At 39.2% G+C, this 14,390-nt stretch overlaps 1 protein-coding gene across 1 annotated transcript in view; it reads left to right on the top strand.

The window, feature by feature from the left end:
• The window catches only part of tcf12 (transcription factor 12), a 98,831-nt gene that overhangs the window by 46,506 nt on the left and 37,935 nt on the right, over positions 1–14,390 (top strand). Inside the window, exons 6-8 of the mRNA XM_071527415.1 lie at positions 5,102–5,163; positions 12,517–12,649; positions 14,292–14,344. Of these exons, the coding sequence (XP_071383516.1) occupies positions 5,102–5,163; positions 12,517–12,649; positions 14,292–14,344 (248 nt within the window). The remainder of the gene's footprint in view (positions 1–5,101; positions 5,164–12,516; positions 12,650–14,291; positions 14,345–14,390) is intronic.

Raw genomic sequence — 14,390 nt, 5'->3', positions numbered from 1 at the left:
GCATATCGCTCCCCTAGCACCGCCAGGAGCAGAGATGGGGGATGTGATTAGATAAAAAGAGGTTAGAGCCGCTGCATCTTCAGCAGGCCGGTCCAAACGAACCGAGAGCCCTGTTCATCCATGACCTCTATACAGGATACTGAAGTTAATCCCCAACTCTGCTCCCTCTCGGCCCGTCCCCTGTGTGCTGCTGCATCCCTCTCTCCTTGCTGGCTCATTTGGGTCGTGGGAGGTGGGGGTGAGGAACAGTGTTGGAATGGGTGCTGCAGGTACATTAGCTGGCGTCAGTTCCTCAAAAATTAGCCTTTGATTGGCACAATTTCCAGTGACAATTATAATGGCAATTGCTGTGGCTGTCTCACATTTTTGATTCATAATATTCCGAAAGACCTGAAAATAAATTGATCACGTACACAACACATATGTTATTAACCAGCTCTTATTATTTCCTCATCTTCTGTGTATTTGTGGCTACATTATTGGCAGATATTGTCATCTTAGGTAAATCAAAGGTGCAAAGAAACTAAATAATTTTACTCAAGTACTGTACTTGAAGTTAAGTACCTCAGGCACAATATTGATGTAGCTGTACTTTAATTGGAAATTTCTAATTTAGGATTTTTACTCCAATGACTCCAATGACCAATGACAACATTGGCCTAATCCATTCTGTTAACGCATTGAAGATGGAGAGCCTTCTAGCTCTAATATGTGAGATCATTATATTAAACATTTAAGGTTTTTTTTTGATATGTAAGACCATTTCACGTCAAATTTTGAATGGACTTATTTTACCAGTCTACTATCCCCTGGGATATTGGTTTACTTCTTGTATCACTGATCTATTAGTAAAGTATTTCTCCCCCTTTTTTAAAATGTGAATACTTTTCTAAGGTTTGTATTGATTTATATTATTGATTTATATTGTCAGATTTCTCTGAAATTTGTCATGCATCATAGCAGCTCCGTTCAGAATAAACACAATGACATGACATTGCACATAAAACACATAACCACACCACATTCAAAGCTGCTACCAGTAGCATTTGAAACTTGATGACTTTGATCTCTTGAGTCCCTTAGTGGTGGTGTTTTACATCACTGTAGCAAAGACGACTTGCCACTTGGCTCCCCTCCTCTGCAGAGAGAAGACAAATCTGTATAGTCTAGAAGAGGTGACATGAAACTGTCATAATTCAAACTGAATAATGGAGCTGGAATAAACTTATGTAAGGAGGCAAGTTTTTTTTTTCCCATGGCACGAGACGTGTTTATCAGGAGCCAAATTCAGGTCAGTCAGTCAGTCAGTCAAATGGTGCTGCCTCACTTCATATTGAGTGATGCTCACTCTCCCGGTGTCAGTCTTTCTAAGCTTTTCAAAAACATGTTTTTTGCTGGCAAATATTTTGGTTACAACTACACTGAGCTAGCAAAGCTGTTCTGTGTGACAGGTGTGAAATTTATTAGGTTTGGGCAATGCTAATGAAACAGGCAATACAGTGGTCAATGATGTGGTTATCCTGATTGTTCCAGGACTGCAGTAACGTAAACTACAGCAACAGTTAATGCTGCACATCTAGCTAGGTGCCATGGGACTGGACCGCATCTGTACTTGTCAATGTATTTGTTCACTTATGAACAAGTAGTGCGGCTCCTCCTTTGTGCTGTAAGTCAAACCTCCACAATTCGTGGGGAATCGTACCCCGCGAATAAATATATAGAAAGCAACACATAGAATAAACTCATGTTTCTACAGTCATTATTACGGAGCCCGGGAGTGGCCATTGGGAGAGTAATAAAGTTATATCGAGTCCACAATTTACTGTAACATGCGCACGTTTTAGTCCATTCGTGCGCACAAGATACAATTTGTTCCCTCGATTTCGTTTAACTGTGTATTTTATGAAAAAATGCAACTTAAAAGGTACCTTTTAGGTATTGCAGATAGGCCTAGTAAGGATGTGGTATGTTAATATCCATTGTCTGTTTACACTGAATAGGCATATCCCCCAAATATTGCAACATATTTAGCCACTTAAACTTCAGGCCATGTAAACACAATCAGGTGGCTGCAACACACCCAGGACAGCGCCACATTTAAACATAATCACCAATATCTGCACTTTCTTTCTTTCTTTCTTTCTTTCTTTCTTTCTTTCTTTCTTTCTTTCTTTCTTAGGATCGCCATTAGCACCAGTAATGACTCTTTATAAGCTTGTGAAGAGCGCATGTATTATATATCGAGAGCGTGATATCACTATTTTGAGGGCACGTTTTGGCAATTCGTGCGTACGTAAAGAGGAAATTGAGGGAACGAATTGTATCTCGTGCGCACGAAAAAGAGAAAACGAGAGCTCGAATTGCATATCGTGCGCACGTTACAGTAAATCGTGGCCACGACATAAATAATTTTTCTCCCGATGGCCACTCCCGGGCTCCGTACTATGCTATCAAAATGAATTGGAAAAATTATATACTAGGTAAATATTCTACATGTATTGAACAGGTGGAACATGGTACGCTCAGTACTTTTTTATTTAATGGCGTTTTTGCTTTATTGGATAGTCACAGTGCAGTGAGACAAGAAGGGTGTGAGAGAGAAAGAGGGATGACATGCAGCAAATGTCCTGGGCCGGATTCAAACCTCGGACACTGCAGCTACATGGTATGCGCCTTAACCAACTGAGCCGCCCGGACGTCCTGCTACGCTTAGTTGTGTGTTTACAAACGTAGAATGCTAAATTGATCTCACACACATTGTTGGTTACATGAGATTTCCAACAGAGGAAAAAAGGAAACATCGATCATAGTAAACGACTAGCATGTGTGATACAATTGTGTGCATTTGTGTGGGATGAGTTAGAAGGAAAGTTATGCAGTGACTTGGGTGAAAAGTTGGGTGAAACGGCTATAGTTAAAGTTATGAATGGAAATGACATGTGGGTTGCAGGCTACTATCATTTGTCATAACGTGCACAGTCTCCTTGTGAAGTCATATTGTGGCAAAATTTTAACCAGTGATGATGGAAGATGGTCATATCTTTCGGCTGCGCTCTTAGCAATGTGTACCTGTTTCCCGACTGATTCCTTGGGGATATTTTCCTCTCAGTTTGGGCTGCTGACGTCGATTGTGCACAGGACCCAGAGCATGTCAGAGCGCTTGGCCTGGCTGGCTGCAGAGGTTTGAGGAAGCTGTGCGACTACCTCTCCCAGTCGTAGTGCAGACTGTGAGAGCATGTTTTCATGAGTGCGTCTGTCTGCCCTGGTGGGGCCTGAAACAACAACACTGGCCATCAATTATTCACAGCAGACACAGTGTGTGTGTGACAAAACACATGCTGGCAATGAATATTTCACTCTTGGACTTGAACAGACCTTTTCCTCAGAGAGGACATTTTATGAGTGATAATGAATTTCATGAAACCACCCGAAGGTAACAGAAAATTTAAAAAATTGTAAAATTCTCAGTCAAAAGAGAGATGTTTCATTATTCTCCCATGGTAGGGAATGTTGTTGGTAACCAACAACTTAATCCTATTTTCCTTTTGCAAGAGACATAGCTCTGAATTGCTATATCACATCAAATGAACTCTTTTGATACAACAAGAGAAGCAGCTTTGCCAGTTAAACCATCTTCCCTGATTTCCAGCGCTCCCTCAGTCTCTAGAGACAGTATGCACAGATGCAGTACAACTGTCTCCTGCAGGACTGCTCAGATAAGCACATGTGAATTCTTTTAGATGCGGCTCTGTTCACCTGTGTTTGTGAAAGCAATGTTCAGATCAGTCATTGTGTAACAAAAGATCCAGGCTATGCAAGTTTTTAACTCACTAAAAATATTTACCTTTTCCCCAGAGTAAACAGAATTTAGTTCCACTGCTTGTGTCTGTGCTCGTAATGTTTGGAAGTCTGACAAAAATAATGTATGATGTTGTTAAAGTTATTCATCATTTTCCTGTAGGAGCTCTCATTTTTTTGTTTGTTTGTTTTTCCATGGGAATAAAACTGCTGAGTTTGGATATTGTGAAGTGTATGATTCATGTGCGTTGTGTGCTGTAAGTTTTATTTTTCCCTGATGGCTGCTTGGAAGCCTCTCTTTGAGGAGAGCATGCCAGACATGTGACACTGATGGAAGGACTCTTGGAGACTTATTGCACTGTCAGTGAATGATCCACTGAAAATATATTCTTTACATTTGCATTATTATATTGAAAACTTGGTCACACATGAGTTAGTTTGCTGTTATGCTGTTCATATGCTGTTTACATTAATGTTCAGTTATGCTCTTCATATGCTCATATGCATGTTTATGGTTTAATATTTGCATTTAGCTACACGATACACCAATACATCATGATTTTAATTTTTTTGGATTGAGGATAATTCCTGCAAATTCTGATATTAATACTTGTAAACCCCCATGTTTTACAGAAGTGCCAGTCTTGTTTTTGGTGTCACTCTAGTGACCATTTTTACAGCAGCTTTGATAACTATGGAGACCACACTTGACCAAATTCTTCTGTTTAAAAGTAATGGCAGGTGCCAAAATAGCCAGTGCCAGGAAGTCAGGGCAGATGCTTGGGTGCATTTTGGATTCAAATGCAAAAAAGAGCTAGATGAACTCAATAAAAGGAACAACATCTGTAAGCTTTGCCATTTGGTATTAAAATACTGTGGTCACATGCCCAAATTACCCTCGTACCTGACTAGACACCACTCTGATGTTTTCCAACAGCCTGCAGTTAAACCTGATGGAACTGAACCTGTTTACTAGTGTGTGTATTTAAGTTCAAATGCTGCTCATCTGCTTAATTACTGTTGGTTTGGCTATGATAAAGCACCAAGCAAAGCAAATTTTTGCAGCTGTAGACAAAAACTTGACTTAAATTAACCGCAGAAGCTCTTTACATGTCTAACTGATCAGGAGACTATCTATGTGTCTATGTCTATTATTAGGTATTATTCACTATCAGTGCATATGGTCATGTCCTTGCCTTCCTAAGATCCATGCAGTGCATTTATTGAATTTATAATAGTGATGGATGCCCTAGTTTTATAAAAGATAACAATTGTTAATACTGGCCTTTCTTTGTTAAAACAGGTAAATCGGAGAGAGCTTCATTTCATGGCTATGGGAGGGATACCGGAGCATCGGGCTGCCAGGTAAGTTTCCTATCAGCTGATAAGCTCTTATTGCTCCCTGGGTTTTGATCTAAGTATATAGAACTTTGAATTCTTATTTTAGCTTTTTTATGCCCTGGTGATACTGTCAATAAAACTGACTGACAAGCAGACAAGTCAAACAAGATTTTCTAGACTGTGATAAGTGCCCCAATCTAAGCAAAAATAAATCACAGCGGGGTGGCAGTGTGTGAGAATGAGAGCTGTAAAGGCTTACTGATAATGAGCAACTAATTAGAGTGAGAGGTATACATATATTTTCTACTAAGTCTGGTTGAGCAGAAGCAGCCCACTGACACAACACAACTCTCAGCACCTCCATTAGGCCAGGGCCACTGAGCACAGCTCCCCCTCTTCATTGCCGCACTTGTTCAACACAAAGTCTTGATTGTATGCAGAAGCCATGGCTCCCTCTCTGTGCCTGATGTCATTAAGTAAATAGGGGAGAGATCTCTTTTTCCTCCTTTTCTTCCATTCTTTTTCTGTCTTTGGTTTCCTCTTATTTTGGACTCTTCCTGCTGTATAGCATGACGCACTTCTCTGGTTATGAAACCCATAAGTGGAAATGCCATCAGAAAATGGCTTCCCCTTGATGGTTGCCCTCCCCTGCCTGAAAAAAAGTTTATTTACATTCCCATTGTGGTCAGTGACATTGTGATAGAAATGTGCATACCGAGCAGCCTGTAAAATTTAACAGTGTTTCTTGTAGAATTCTTTGTAGATGTGGGGGGTGCGACCCCGGTTCACTCCTGGCTCCATTCCAGGATCAGTTCCAGTAGTTGTTGCAGTTTAAGAATGACTCTTATTTGTCTTAGTGTCAACTGCCACAGTATGACAACAACGCAGATCCCTCTTATTTTAGCTAACACTAGGCTTTCAAAATACAAGAGAAAACATCCTGTACTTCAGCCCTGCACAAAAGTGTAATAAGATCAGACAACAATTCTCCCTATGGAGCCTTGGATGCACTCTCTCCCAGAAAACGGTGTCCCTCTCTGGCAGCGAGGACTAGGTAGTCCCGATATGTAGTAAAGCTGATTGTGTCTTGTTTTATTAAACAAGGACCAACGATTTTGATCCAAAAACTTCAACTCACAATGTCTTTATCACTTTCCATGATACATGGTGGGTCGGGATCTTTTTAACAGCACATTCTCATGGCTTCCATAAGGTTGTAAAAGCGAGGAGGTACGGCCATTTTTAGGACTATGATTGACTGACCCAGTCAACATCACCGTATACATGTGGAAAATGACGAGCGCTCTTGGGCCCTATCGTGAAATATGCAATGGGTGCTCTAATGCGCTATGGGCATTATTGCTTATTATGGAGAAGTGACGCTCAAGGCAATATCGAGGTGGGATTGGCTATGTTTGAATTTTTGTTTTTGCCAATAAAAATTGTCTTTTGGGACTTTCTGAAGTGAAGGCATGACATAACATAACATCCATTTTCATTGCTATGCTGACGACACACAACTTTATGGACCAGTAACTAAATAGCCTTAAGAAGTGCCAAAAATGTCCTTCCAACTGAATGACAGTAAATCCGATGTTATCGGTTTTTTGCCCCCTCTACTCCATCAACTCCATTCTGGACAGTCTTGGTAACCTTTCAGCCTTTGTTGAGCCCACAGCTAGAAATCTTAGCAATGTGTACCTGTTTCCCGACTGAAAAACATTTGATTCAGAGCTTAGTTTTAACTTTCAGGTAAAGAGGGTTGTTCAGTCATGTTTGCTAAAATTAGACCGTGCCTCTCCTCAGTTGATCTCGAAAAGGTAATCCATGCATTTTTTTTCATCACACTTGGATTACTGTAAATCCCTCTACTCCTAAGTAAGAGCTCCCTCAACTGCAACTGGTGCAGAGCACTGCATCCCAACTGCTAGCCAGGACCAGGAGATGAGACCATTTTACCCCCTAGCTTACCTCTAAGCCTCCTCCACTAGCTTCCTTGCACTGGCTTTCTGTTAATTTTAGAATTGATCTCAAGATCTCACAGTTTTTAAGGCTCAACAAGGTCTGGCCCCAAGTTACATCTCTGACCTTTCAACCCCTTATGAGCCTGAACGTAAAGGTGACCGGGATTTCGCAGTCAGAGAGCCTATGCTTTGGAACAGCCTGGCTGAGGGACTCAGGCTAGCTGAGTCTCTGTCATTTTTTGAATCTATAATAAGGGAAAAAGCCCTTTTTTAATTGTTTTATTTCACTCACCCTGTTGAATATCCTGTTTGTGAGCAGAACCTGGACCAGAACATGACCAACAGTGCACTACATGATCACAAATATGCATATACTTTTGGTCAGATACATTGAAAATAAAACAACTACTGCTTGAAGTTGCTTGCTTATTGATAAAAGCATTTTGGGAGGGAATACCAATTGAGATATTTTGAGTAGGATCTGGGGAATTCATGCAGGCCTGCAGCTGCAGAGATCTGAGGTTAGCAGAGACTCAGTTTGTCTGGTCAAAGAAGAAAAACAGGAAGACCAAAAAGGCCATTTCATTCCTCAGAGAATCTAAAAAGAATGTAGACTGGGAACAGCCATATTAACATTATAACCCCTCCGGTGGTTATTGGTGGGCTCCACCATTGAACCTTTTACAGCACAGGATTTGCACATAATCAAAGGCCATCAGGTGCCAAGATAATTTGCCATTGTCTTTTAATGAACAACTAAATGTTCACACCATTTTCATAACCCGTCTGCTGGAAATTTCACAATCCATCCCACAAGTTAATAAAATGTAACATTTATTTCCTTCCTCAGAGGAGCATGGATGGAAATTTGAAAAACACAAACAATCTCTGTAGAGCTTGTCTTTTGTAAAGTACTTTAATTGCTCTAGATATCTGCCAAAGAGCCCATCAGTTATGGGCTTGTCATACTGAGGCGGTTTGCCTTTCTCAGCACCATATCACTACATCATTTGAACATGATGTTTAACTGCCCCTTTCTTATTGGGTTAGATATCTTAAGTGCTGTGACCAGCTGTGGCCTGTTAATGCTCTGGCATTTTCCTCATGCTCTTTGTTTTTACAGTAAGATTCTGTTTGGATGCAAATTATGTTTTGGACCAACATATAAGAATGATAAAAATTAATCTAATCATGCTAATGATCTTTGGCCATGTTTTTAAATGCCCCCTACAAATACACAGGCTGCTTAACATAAAGAACTTAACAACATGGCAGATCAATGATTTGTAGCCAGCATGGCATGTAGTTATACAAAATAAAGAATTTTGGTTATCTTTCATCTTACCATGGACCATATGGCCTACTGTTATACAAGCCTGCTTCACCAGCCTAAGCATGACACTTTAGTGGCTGTATGGAATTCGATCAAGCAAAGCAATGGAGTAAAATAATTAATTTCTTAGCCAAGTTTTTACAGGTTTCATTTAACTAAGATGTGTCACAGGCCTAAATACAACACATAAAAGGCTGCATGGGTTTTAGCTATAGGCCTGTAGAGATTGTTCTCCAAGCTATTTGCTCCCAACAGACAACCTGGTAGCTTTTCTTGATTGAAAGTCCAAGATTGGAGTGCAGGTCTGTAAGCTGGGACCTTTGGGATGTTTTTGATCTTTAGAACATTTGTTCATGCAAAAGGGTGCTTACAAACATGCTCAGCAACCAGCAGACTTAAGCTCGAGCTGTGGTATCTATTCAAACTTGGTCATTCATTCAACTCTACCCTTAGTATACTGGCACACTCCACACGAACTGCAGGTGAATTGCAAAAAAAAAAATTGCAAATCTGAATTTCTGAACCTCAGCGTCAGCTAAATTCTGCTTTTAATATGTTCAGCTGAGTGAGATGAGGGGAAATCTGTAGAAACTGCAGAGATCCAAAGGTTTAGTAGTACTATTACTAATGACTACAAAGTCTTTCAGCTGTGAGAGTATGATTATCCGATTCCTGTATGACGGGTTGTTCCCTCCTCAGAATAAGGTGCAAAGTGCCTCTCCAATTGATACTTGGGTGAAAGAAACTAATCCAGAGGTGTTCACAGGCCAGGTCACAGTCACAAGCTGCCAAACACAGAAACCTTGCCATCTCCGGGCCTCTCACCGCTTTAATACTTGTAGAAAGGATTGGTATTTCATTTAATCTGTGTGGCTCCTCAGTGGTTTCTTCCTGCATATCTTCCAAAAAAAGAAGCATGACCCAATGTTGCTCCAAGGATTCAATATCATTGAACAAAGGCAACAGTAGAAGTAGGTCTTTTGTGCCTTGTCAATGCTGTGGCATCGGTGACAGATTGTCACTTTACAGAACCTGTTTCTCCCCCCATTTTTTTTTTTTTAGTAATTCGTATTACAGCTGACTTTGACAGGCTTTGATGGCCCAAGTTAGAGAAATAATGATTTGCATCTGTTTTATAGTTCCCTTCACATACGTTTAAGGGGATAATCTTAATTTTTTGGAATTTGTTAGCACCTGTGTTAGGATTGTTGATCAAAGCTGTGTCTCTAACCTCTGCTAGAAAGGTCACTGATTGCAATGTCAACCCTCATCCTGCAAAGGGTCCAAGGGACATGTAAGGCAAGCTTGCAAGCCAACTACTACACATCCCTCTGAGTTGCACTCGCTCACCCGATCCCTGACTCTCCATTTAAGGTCTGCAGCCGATTAGCCTCATAAGACCGGGCTCTTAATTGGCCTTTTAACCCAGTTTGCTGGGGGTGTAGAGGTCAAATGGATATTGGTGATAGGATGACATGATGAGCTTTCAGAGGCTGCCACAGTCTCTCCCGTGACACAGAGTAAACATGAACAGCATCACAAAACGCCAGGAGCAGCGCTAAACAAGGCCCATCTGACACAGCGTTGTGGTAGCTCTCTGACATCCTGTACTTTTCCTACACTAATTTGAGTTGTTTCCCAGAGATGAGACGTGCAGCCAGCAGCCAGGCGACCTAATGACTATATTGCGGGAAAGTGACTGTTTATATTAAGTTATTGAATTGCCTTTTGGGGGTTGAGATTAACTCTTTCTTCAGATGTTCACTTGTCCTGCAGAAGAATTTACTTGTGCAATTTGGAAAAATTATTTCTATGTAAAAAAAAAAAAAGTGTATCCACTGCAGACATTTTTCAAGTTAATTGGTCTGCAAAACATTACAGAAAACATCAATTGCAAAATGTTAAAACTATAACACTGAGAGGTAAAGATAACTGGTAACACTTTACAATAAGGGTCACTAAGTTAAGGGTTAGTTAATGCTTAATAAGGGTTAGTTAATGCTTAATAAGCATTAACTAATCCTTAATTAACAGTTAACTAATGTGTAATTTACTAATGGTGTTCATGTTAACTAAGGTATTCATTTATACATTATTTAATAGTTTATAAAGATGACTATTAAATAATGTATAAATTAATACCTTAGTTAATATGAACACCATTAGTAAATGATTACCAGACACATTAGTTAACTGTTAATTAAGGGTTAGTTAATGCTTATTAAGCATTAACTAACCCTTATTAAGCATTAACTAACCCTTAACTTAGTGACCCTTATTTTAAAGTGTTACCAGATAACTAAACAATTGAATCATAGAATTTCATCTGTCATCATTATCATTTCTAATGTATTGCTAATGTATTAATAGGCCAGAACTGCAGTTGAATGTACATTGCATAATTTTGAAACAACCAGTTTGACTAAAGACCTCAGACTAGACTATGCAGACTAAAAGCCAGACACAGAAACCGGCTGACAGAACAGGATACATAGATTGAGGTGATTAGTCCATCAGCTCAGCATCCTCTTCACTCTCCACAAAAACCCAATATCAAAGCTCTATAATTGTTTTTTAAACTGGAGTCCACATAAAAAATGATCGAACGTACCAGTGGCCAATTTCTGGACACATTTGGCCAATTTTACACATCCTTCGGCCAAATCTGATAGACACACTCTTTGATATGAGATTTCACTTTTAGAATGAAAGAGAGACAGAGGATGGGAAAACTACTGGTTCTCTGTCTCACTGATGCACTGTGGTGCAGAGTACATACTGTGTGTGTGTGTGTGTGTGCATGTGTGTGTGTGTGTGTGTGTGTGTGTGTGCATGTGTGTGTGTGTGTGTGTGTGGTGTTGGTTGTTGGTTGTTGGTTGTTGCTACATTACAAAGATTCTTTTGCTGTATTTAATAAATGAACTTGATAGAGGAAGATAGAGGAAATAGAGGAAGATGGGTAAAAAAGAGCAGGTTAGCGGCCTCTCTGGTGTTGTCTCGGTGCGCAGTATACGCTCTGTAGTCTACAGGAGTGTATTTCTGTGAGTGATCTTCCCACAGTGGTTGCTGTTGCTGGTAGGCCAGTGGTATAAATCTATAAATATAGATCTCTAGATTTTTTAAATATGGGCTTTGTCATAAGCACAAATCTATGCAAAGCATGACAAGTCTAAGCAGAAGTGGAGGAAAGGGAAATCACTTGGTCAGACTGGTTGGGTCTGTGGAGTTCATGAGAGCTGTATTGTATGTTCTTATCTAAATAATAAACAGATAACCACAGGAAGCATGTTAGCATCACAGAAGCTAGCTTTCCAGCGTAGGCCTGTTTTATCAATACAGAAACAAACAACTCATGAGCATTATAGAAGTATAATAATCTAGGAAAACACATTTATATTCATTTAGTTGTCATATGTCATACACGGTTATAGACGGCTGCATAATCATCAAACATGGGTTTTTGTTGATTGGTGTTTATTACTCTGTTCAATCTATTCAAATAATGAAGGACTTGATGTTTTATTGTGTGTGTATATATCTGTTATTGTTATATTTTAGTTTAATTTTTATTGACATTTCATTTTGTGTGCTCCATATCTTGGCTCAGGTAGTAAAGTATCCTAATCTAGTAACTTTTATTTATTTATTTATTTATTTATTTATTTTATTTTATTTAACCTTCATTTTACCAGGCAAGTCACTTGAGATCAAATTTATATTTCCACTGATGGCCTGACTTTAACTTTAAGCTAATGAGGCCAGCATTGGCTTGTAAATATGTCGTAAAATATAACTTGTCGTGTGTTTAAGTCTTAACCAGTGACAATGTAATATTGTCACCTCTGATTCAAAATGAGGCAAACCCTCTTTTTTCAGACAGAGCACTTCTTTCTTGAGAATGAATCTTCCTTAATAGCCTCATTGATAAAATGTAGTTGACAGCACATGAAATCACTGGCAGACTATACAAGATCATTGTTATTGCAAGCAAGACTGAAATTAACACACACTTCTGACACACAATGAGAGCTGCTGTTGTCCACTTTTTTTGAGTGTTTGTGTGTTTGTTTTCTCTTTCAGTCTACTCTAAGGCCGGACATCGGGCTGGCGAGTCCCAGCTCTGTGGCCCCATCGGGGAAGTCGGCTGCTCCGTTCTACTCCTACACTGGGGCCAATCCCAGAAGACGCTCTCTACCAGACCCCACTCCCATTGGTCAGTGCCATCTCAGTGACTATACTGGCACAAAATGCACTAAAAATTACAATCTAGTTTTCTTTAAAATTGTATTTTCTCTCATTTCTCCTCAGGGATGAATGTAGTCTTTAGTTAGCTAACTAATCTTAATGAAGTCGTTCTATATTGGTCAATGAAAATGTCTGAAACCAGTCAGAAAGGAGAACTTACCAGTCATCTCAGTTGTGAATAAAACTGTGGCATACTTGGGCAGTAATGGTCAGGACTAAATGCAGGTTGGACAGGGAGTACTGCAGTATGTGAGAGCCAGAATCAGTATTACACAGGTCTGTTGCAGAGCCAAGTGGCTCCAATATGATTTGTGTTAAAAGTATCTGAAATCCAAATCAAATTGTCTAAAATGGAAATCTAATTTCTTCAGAATACTTTAAATTGCCAGGATAAGTTTTGGAAAATACAGTTCAACTAACTGTGGGGCTGAATAGCACTTGGAATAGCCTGGTTTATCCTGGACTCTCTGACTTTGTGAACTTCACAAAGAAGCTACTTAAAAAAGGATGGAAGACATAAGCCTGTTCCCATGGCAAATACCCATTTACATGGAAAGCTACCCAAACTATATACCACACTACACCACACAACATACTATAAACTAGGTATGACCAAATCAAAGCTTCTACAAAAATGCTTATATTTGGACCCCAGATGCTATTATATATGAAAAATTGTACCTTTAAATGTCAGATTCATGTTCTAATTTATTTTAAAAGGGTGATCAAAACAATGTAATCCTTTTTATATTTTCAAGGAAGGCTACTCCACAAATGTCATTATGCATAAGGGAAATAAGGCTCTATAAAAATGGTGATGTCACGCTACGTCTTATATTTCTGCACCTTTGAATTAAAACAAAAAGGCCTATTTCAAGTAACCTAGTTATGTGCATAATTTAATACAATTTTGATTACACTAACTATGATGAACCATAGTTGTCTAACTATATTTGTGATTACTAAAAGAGGAAGAACAATTTACAACTGCAGGTTTCTAGGTTTTTTCTTTGAGAAAATATTTCTCTTATGTATGAACATATTCAAATTTCAATAGCTTATGAACTGGAGGTCATATAAGAAAAATATTTTCTCACATATTTAAGAAAGTGGTTGTAAACTGTTTTTCCTCTTCCAGTAATCACAAATATATTCATTAATGTGCTATTACATGTTTGCTTTACAAGTTACTGAAGGTGGAAAAACAAATGTCCAACATCAAGCTAACTTTGCTCTGGTTACGTACAACACACATTACAATGCAACAAGTTAACACCCATTCTCTGGGGGTATAGACGAGTATATATAAGAGAACAACAGAAAGGTAAATTACGACACTACAACACAAAATAACTCCAGGAATACATTAAACATCACAGATTGACGATGTATAACAGAGTAAGAGTATCTGAGGGTGGATTTTTCCTTTAAAGCTTGCTTGCGTGGCAGTCTTAATTCATTAACAAATAAAGGTTTTCAATGATTTATGTTGATGAAACCAGTGTCTGGAAAAACAAAGAGTTATGGTTGGTTTACAGCCCATTTCTAGTTGTTTCTAGTTGTTTCCTTTTTGCTGGTGAGTGAATAGATGTGCTTTTATCTTTCCACAGATCCTGTACAAACAAAGAAAGTTCGCAAGGTCCCTCCTGGCCTGCCTTCATCTGTGAGTGGAAGATCATCTACCTCTCATATAAATAGATTTCACAGTG

This window comes from Centroberyx affinis, unplaced genomic scaffold, assembly GCF_046629955.1.
Source record: "Centroberyx affinis isolate AG114_WGS23_722 - 3 ecotype Tasmania unplaced genomic scaffold, CSIRO-AGI_Caff_v1 ptg000002l_1, whole genome shotgun sequence".
In the NCBI taxonomy this organism is placed as follows: domain Eukaryota; kingdom Metazoa; phylum Chordata; class Actinopteri; order Beryciformes; family Berycidae; genus Centroberyx; species Centroberyx affinis.
The sequence above is the reverse complement of the archived record's forward strand: the minus strand, read 5'-3'. Positions and strand labels throughout refer to the sequence as shown.